This window comes from Volvox carteri, assembly GCF_000143455.1.
Source record: "Volvox carteri f. nagariensis unplaced genomic scaffold VOLCAscaffold_42, whole genome shotgun sequence".
Lineage (NCBI taxonomy): Eukaryota > Viridiplantae > Chlorophyta > Chlorophyceae > Chlamydomonadales > Volvocaceae > Volvox > Volvox carteri.
The window spans coordinates 1143917-1151601 of record NW_003307585.1 but is presented as its reverse complement, the minus strand read 5'-3'; the positions used below and the strand labels follow the sequence as shown (position 1 = coordinate 1151601).

General features: G+C 55.1%; 2 protein-coding genes across 2 annotated transcripts in view; one reads left to right on the top strand and one right to left on the bottom strand.

The window, feature by feature from the left end:
* The window catches only part of VOLCADRAFT_95267 (uncharacterized protein), a gene marked incomplete at both ends in the record, with an annotated part of 4949 nt that extends 2169 nt beyond the window's left edge, over positions 1-2780 (bottom strand). The window contains 4 exons of the mRNA XM_002954342.1: positions 179-331; positions 782-1398; positions 1710-1753; positions 2437-2780. Of these exons, the coding sequence (XP_002954388.1) occupies positions 179-331; positions 782-1398; positions 1710-1753; positions 2437-2780 (1158 nt within the window). The remainder of the gene's footprint in view (positions 1-178; positions 332-781; positions 1399-1709; positions 1754-2436) is intronic.
* An 842-nt stretch (positions 2781-3622) lies between these two features.
* VOLCADRAFT_64715 (uncharacterized protein) lies at positions 3623-7022 on the top strand (the record flags this gene model as incomplete). Its single annotated transcript, XM_002954413.1, has 7 exons — positions 3623-3688; positions 4355-4438; positions 4672-4905; positions 5137-5287; positions 5578-5701; positions 6333-6405; positions 6822-7022. Coding segments are annotated over 7 exons (933 nt in total), but the record flags the coding sequence as incomplete, so codon positions are not given.
* Positions 7023-7685: the final 663 nt, after the last annotated feature.

Genomic DNA, 7685 nt, shown 5'->3' with positions numbered 1-7685 from the left:
CTGGCGCGATGCTCTCACCCACACGCGGCGGTCACCCGTTTGCCCCTGAACGCATACCTATCTCATTCAAATCCCCCAACAGCATTCCGTACATCCACCATCTATCTACTTACCCATACATACATACATACCATTCGCCTCCAACAACAACAACGGAACCCCCGCCATGCATCCTCACCTGTACGACACCGTCTGGATCCACCAGCAACAGATCCGCCTCGCCCTTGAGTCGTTTGCGGTTGACGAAGGTTTGACCGTCCACTGCCAGTATGGTGGCACCGCATATCAGTCGCCAGTCCGGGGGGAGCTTGCTGGACATGAGTGCCGCGACCTGGCAGTTGGGAGTTGGGAGTTGTATTACGTGGTAGGTTGCGGCGCTTTCAAACAGGTGTAAGGTGGGAGGGGAAAATGTTGACGGGGGGGATCATACGATGATATGATGGCGATGGTGATGGTAATAATGATGGTGTTGATGATCATGATGGTGGTGAGGATGACGATGCAAAAACTGAACTCCCATCCCATGCCCCCTTCCTCCTACCCGTCGTAGGAGGAAAGTGGGAAGGAAGGGGAGTGCAGGCCGAGCTATGGCTTTATGTGGATGTGGTTGATGTGGGTTGTGGCTAGTGTGGGGTGCGGGGATGTGTGGGCTTCGTGGTTTGGGTTCGGGTTCACGAAACTAAACCCCAAAAATCCGACCCACATCAGTCAGGCCTCTCTCCAATAGCCCTTAACAGACATACATACTTATGTACGCACACTTACATACATGCATACATACCTGCAGCTCCGTGTGGCTGCCGTTACGGCGAATATCTACGAGTGGTGCAGGTTCCCCCACTTCCATCACTCGCTCAAGGAGGGAGCGTAGGGAGGAGAAAGTGCCTCCTGCCATTGCAGCACGACACCAGGCATCGATTTGCGCCTTCAGACATGTCGTCCTGGCTGCAGCAGCCGCCTGGCGTTTCGTGCTGCTCCTCGAAGCATCCACGGCCGCCGCCACACCGTTCTCCCCGTCCTCCTCCTCCTCCTTCCCCCCATCTAGCGACGCCCCTGATGATACTGTTGACGACGATGATGATGATGATGGAGGCTGCGATCGTAACAATGACTTGCATGACGTATCGCCCTCCCCTCCCCTCCCCGCCGCAGCACCGTTGCACGGCCGTGCCCGTGCACGTACTCGCGCACGTGCCCGTGCATTGCCCTGCCGCGACCCGGCCCGGCCCTCACAGCGCCCAGCTTGTCCCTCTCGCTCCTCCATGCAGATTCGCCCCACCAGGGCGTCCAACGCTGAGGTGTAGGCGGATAGGTCTCCATCGTCCAGATGAAGCAGCAGGGCGCACAGCGATACTTTGTGGCGCTTCCAGACGGCACGTTCGGGAAAGGTGTCGCGACCTATTTGGTTGGGTGTTCAGGGAAGAGGAATTTGGAGGTGGGGACATGGCCCGGGGGAATGTGGGACGCGACGGGACGAGGACGGAAAGGAACAGAGAACAGGGTGTAAAATTGTTGAGAGTATGAGAAATTGAGCCATGGTTAGGCTCAGGCATGGTTATCATAACTATGTGCCTTCGTGCTCATCGCGGTGGGAGGGACATCGTGGGAAACGACAACAGGAAAGTATTCTAACGCGAACCAAATGTGCTGAGGCGAGCCGTGAAACGAACTGAGTGTGCAATTTATCGCGCGAGCTATGATGACCGCACCTAGGGCATTGAGTAGGAGGCTCCGAAATTCCAGTGCGGGAAATCTGCAGAAGAAGGAACAAGGCGGTCTAATCAAGTGGGTATTGGAACGGGCAAAATAACGGAGAATAATGGCCTTGCATAAGGTCACAAGAGAAATTCGAGTTGGATAAGGTAAGCCGGGCTCAAGGAGGTTTTAGCGGCGTTGACTTGCTGCGAGAGGAGCCGTGGTGTCTATGTTTCATAACATAGACAACTTTGCTCGCGGGTTCATGCCGACTTATAGTAAAGGAAGGAAAAGGTTTTCGTCGTCGCCAAATTGCTGCGCAATTGGTGCGGTACTTACCAACTGAAAATTAACCGACACATGAGGACTGAACCGATGGTCCTCGACAAACATTTCTAGCCTTCTTTTACATCATATTGATGCGTGATACTCCGTCAATGTGTCAATGCTCAACAAAAGTTTGGATAGGATTGCAAACTGAGGATGTGTCATCGACAGAAGATTAGTAACCACGGATGACCAGCGCACCGCACGGCCCGTATCTTACGCTGCAACAGATCCTTAAGTCACACAAGGCGCTGGGGATAGTCAGGGACGACATACGGAGCCGGTACATATGACCAGACGACCACGTTTCCCCTGAGCTATTATGTTCCGCTTCCTCATCCTAGCAAATGGTACCCGAACATTCATCGTGGACCTTCATTGTCAATTTGCCATGCAAATGGCAGGACCACGGACCTGAGCATCAGCCCATCTGAAGTGCTTGGCTCTGGCATCGCTGTAGGAACTGGGATCGTAGCTTGTTGCGTTACCCTCCTCAGGACATCCACTGCTGCAGCATGTCTGGAGACCATAACACGTCGAACAGACCCAGCCGGGGCTGCAGGCTCGGGTGCATTGCACGGCCCCTTCTGGACTGTGGCTGAGCAGGGGCCTTGCACACTGGCGAACAAGGAAAGCTGGGAGCACGGCTGACGGTAGAAACATGTTGCTTGATGTTGTCCCGCCAAGCACTTCCGGAGAACCCTGGTGCGAAAGTTAGCACGAGTGCTGGTCAGCCTGCTAAAACGGCATGGCTTCATGTGTTAAAAGGTACGTATGTAAATAGGGTGGCGAATGACGATGAGAAGGAACGGGGTAGAAATGTCTAGTCAAAGGTATGCCGAGACGCTATCGATGAGGCCTCACGGCTCTGCGGCTATTGGCTGCTATTTTTAAGTGAACAACACAGCTGAATAGTCCTGCCATAAAATAGATGGCGATGGAAGGCCGCGCAGACCGGCAAACAGGTAAATTTTCGTTGGGGTCTCAGTCGTGAAGCAACTGAATTGACGAAATCAAGAAGCTTAGAATGGAGTCTTATTTTGCGTGTAGAAACATACTTATTGGACACGTATTGTGCACAAGAGGGATTTTCAGCGGCACGTAGTTTGGTTTGAGGTGTGGTGAACCTGCATTTGTTTTCGCCTTTCATATGGCACCACAAGTGCTGGGCGCCGCGCGCACCTTACCATTTATGCGCACCCAGCTACGCACATGCGCTGGGAGGAATGGACTGCATGGGCGGCAGGTTAGAAACGCTTTCCTTCTGTCTCATCACGGCCGATTGGATGGGCCCCAGGTGTCACACATGGCCTCTCCCTTACATACAGGTCCGCCTTTATTGCTCAGCTGGCCTTTTAACTGCACATTCACAGCAAGCTGCTGCCGCCGCTCCTTCGTTGTCATCCCCAAGCTTTCTGCGTTCTCTGTCCTACGATGAACTTGACGTTGACACCCCTATTGTGAGTAATTACTTTTACCTATTAGAATTAAACATTAGGGGGGCTCTGCGCTGTAAAGGACCGTTTTTATTCAAGTTTGGAGCGATCCGCGGTAACGGCAATTTTGTGCTAATTCCATACGTTACGTACTTCCCTTGCAGGCATATGAACTATTTCAAGGACCGCTGGTGCGTTGGGCACAGGGCAGGGTTCTAGCATACCCGATGGTGCGGGCTCGGACGCAAGCAAGAAGCGTCAGAGGCTGGATGCTCAGGGGGAAGCATTGTAACCAGATGCCATGAATGTTTGCCGAATTACATCACCGCACGGGGGATGTGGGTTCTGCTTTGTTGCGAAGCACAGTAACGCACATCTTACAGACCATCACACACCTCTCCCCCGGATGGCCGTGTGTCGCAGTTGCAGCACGATGCAACCTGCAACCTGTTTGTGCCACATTCGCAGCGTGAAGGCAGCCCTTGTAAAAAAACCTTGCTCTCAAGCCTCGCCTGCATCTTTACTTTCCCCGCCTTGCCTTTGTGGTCCCTCCTTCTATGGCGCCTGTCCATCTGCGTTTTCCCGGTCACCATTTTGTGATACCGCCAGCTTGAACCTGTCCATCTGGGCCCATCTGGGTCACGTTTAAACCCACTGTGTCGACCGCCACGATGCCGCCCAATGACTCCCGGCGCTTCGGCATGTCTACCATGAGCACCGCCAGACTGCCACCACATAACGCACCCGCCGCTTTTAACAAGTTCCGCACAACGTGCGGGGGTGTTGTAAAAGCCTGAGGGGGCCCATGGACGGTAAATCGCTGTTATTAACTCTTGTCACCACGGGCCCTTTCCCCCCCCCCCCAGGCCCGCTGGACGCACCCCAACAGCCAGCAGCAGGCCCCGCCTACTGCCGTTATGGTGCACGGCATTCTGGGAAACAGGAAGAACATGGCCAGCTTTGCAAAAATGATTGTGGAGGTAAGTCCCCCGGCTGGGGCGGATTTGGAGCGGATTGGGGGAATGTGTGGGCTGCGAGAACCGGGAGAAGTACGGAAGAAGCAAGGAGAGGGCATGGCTAGGGGCGCCAGCGAGCGAGCATCATGGACTCGTTATTTTTCCACATGATGGTCGCCAGTCATGGTTTTTTTATACCTTCCTTTCATCTCTCTCTCTCTCCCTCCTCTCTCTCGCGCGCGCGATCGCACGCGCAGGGTTTTCCCAGCTGGCAGGTATTGCTGGTAGACCTCCGCTGCCACGGAGAGTCCGCCTCGCTGCCCACTCGCCCCGTCGGACCGCACGGCGTGACGGCAGCTAGCGGTGACGTGCTGGAGCTGCTGCGGGAGCTGAAGCTGTTTCCGAGGGTTCTCATTGGCCACTCGTTTGGGGGCAAGGTGGTCATGAGCATGGTGCGCCAGTTTCCGCAGCGCCTGCCGCGACCCGTGCAGGTCAGTGAGGGCGGTGTGTATGCGTGTGGGGGGATGGTTTTTTTTGGGGGGGGGGAAAAGAGGGGGACCCACCTCCCATGGGTAATACGGGGGCCACGGGTTGGCGGTAAGATTATCCTTCCCTTAACCCTACGTACCTTATACATACATACATACTTACATGCTTACCCTACCCTACCCTACCCTACCCCACCCTACCCTTCCCCACCCTACTCGCCAACTCCGCTGCAGGTGTGGGTCTTGGACTCCCTTCCCGGGGAGGTCCGCGCGGGAGGCGGCCCGCAGGGTGGCGACCACCCCGGTGCGCTCATTGGCTTCCTGCGCTCCATTCCCATGCCGGTGGCGAAACGTAGCGACGTGATTGACATGGTGGTGAAAGCAGGTGGGCCTTTTATGTACGGGAGGATGAACGGACAGGTTTTCGGGCTTTCGGGAAGTACGTGGAAAGATATGAAATTTGTGATGTACAAACCCAGAAGCTAGCGTTTCCTTCTTACGGGATTGGCGCAAACCCCCAAAACCTGAAAATAAGTGTAATAAGCTAGGCGCAAACAACAAATCGCGTTACCGCGGAATAAGCACCGTTAGGAGCTCTTCGTCCTAACTAATTTGCACATTCAAATCCTCCACATGTTTTTTAATCAATTGGCTCAATTTTAACCTCATCCACAGGCTTTTCCTCCAATGTCGCTCGTTGGGTGGTGACGAATCTGCGGCCCGTGCGGGAGGGTACAGCGTACGGCAGCGGGCCCGTGACGTGGACGTTTGACCTGGACGGCATAGCGGAGCTGTACAGGTGTGTGTGTGTGTGTGTGTGTGTCTCTGCGTGCGCCTTGCAGCTGGGCTGTGTACTTGGTTGTGGTTTTGGGGGGTTTCATATGGTTTTGGGGCAGCGTGGGGCATCTGGCTTGGCTGGGATAGGATAGGGTGCTCGCAGGGAAGCGGGGAACACGCGTGTGAAACACGTACGCCAGGTACTAGTGCCCCACGTGCTTGATCGTGGCGCTGCGTTCTTTTCCAGGATACGGCACTCTGTGGATCTGGCATTGGGAAGATCTTGGATCGTCCTTTCGGATTTGTTTTCCCTAGGTATCTTTTCCTGAACATACGTCAGAAAGCTGTCGTTGAAAAGACAATTGATATTGACCCAGCGGCTCCAGAAGTCCCATCAGCTTCAGACAATCCATATCGCGCCAGGCCCCAGGTCCCTCGGCTCCGACCAGGCGTTCCGCCACATCGGCCCACCCCTTCCCTCCTCTCGGCCTGGTCTCGGGGGCAGTGAGCATATCAGTAAGCACCCAATAGTGGCATATCAGTAAGCAGCTAAGCACCCGATACTTGCTCTTAGAACGGCGACAGCACAGGACAGCCCGTCGTCTGTCTGTATGAACACGTCTGCATCCCCGCCGCCTGGTGTGCTGATGCAGCTCCTACGAAAGCACGCAGCTCTGGGACCTGGTGCAACGGCCGCCGGAGGGGCTGAAGCTGGACTTTGTAAAAGTGAGAGGAGAGGACGTGGTGGCATATGCATGCATGTGCATTTTTACGCGTTCATGGTGTGGTGTGGTGTGCGTAGCTTGTGCCTTTACCACCTCCCTTATGTTTGTTGTGTACATGACATGCATATTTGAGCACGTGTTGCGCTGTGTTGTTGTGTTGTGTGTGGTGTGGTGTCATGCCATGTTTGGCTGTGCCTATGCGCACGTCCACACCGACAGAGGTTTCGCCTTTTCGCAGGTTCTTTTTTCCTGTCGTTAGCACCATCGTTTCCATAATCTTCTTTCGTAACAACCCGCTTTCTTAGCGACCCTCCTGCGTTTTCACCGCCTCCTGCGTGTGTCGATTATTAATTGAAGCCCGCCCGCTTTGACCCAATGTTGTTTGGCCCCGTGCCATGGGTCGCTGGTATTCATCAGGCGGAGCGCAGCACCTTCCGGTGGGGCGGTCCCGACGAGGCAGCCATCACCGGAGCCGGCCACGGAGTGCACCTGCTGCCCAACAGCGGACACTGGGTGCATACGGACAATCCGCTGGGACTGTACGACATTCTGGCACCTTCCTTTGGCGGCAGCAGCGATCTGAAGCAGTGGCGCTCGAACGCGGTGCGGCACGCGTGATGGGACGAGACGGGACGAGTCGGGACGGTGTGTTTGTGCGAGGGGGAGAGAAGGGGAAATGTGCATGTGCGATGGAGGTACTGGAGGTATGGGGGAGGGGAAGGGAGGGGGGGAAGGGGCCCCTGGCGGCGTCTTGGGGAGGAGGGGAAGCGGAAGGGGGCCGAGGGGAAATATTGCGTAGTAGTAAATTTGTAGTAGTGGTGAGTGGCTGTCAGCATGGAAACTGGACCGGGCCAGATAGAACCAGCTGGAAAGCAGCTGGAGGGAGGCCCAGCCCTGGAAATGCTGTTTATGTACGGTCTGACGGCTGCAGTACAGTAGTAGTTCTTGCGGGGGTGACTGCGAAAGCCCAGTTCGGTCAGTGGTGTGTGACTGTATTGGGCCGCCTCGGGATGCGTTTGGTTTCCCTTCTCTGCGCATCTCTTCCCTCGTCGGGAGCGAAGGGGCTGCGGTGTACGGGGCTGCGGACGACTGGGATGGATGGACTTGGATTTGAGCTTGGATTGGATTGGATGAATGGACTTTGGATTTGGATTTGGATTGGAATTTAAATAAGGATGGGGTTGGATTTGTGGAAAGGCGGCGCGAAGAACAGTTCTTGAGGAAGGCGCGCGGCGTAAGAGAAGACTTATGTTGGTTATATTCAGCGGCTATAAAAACATT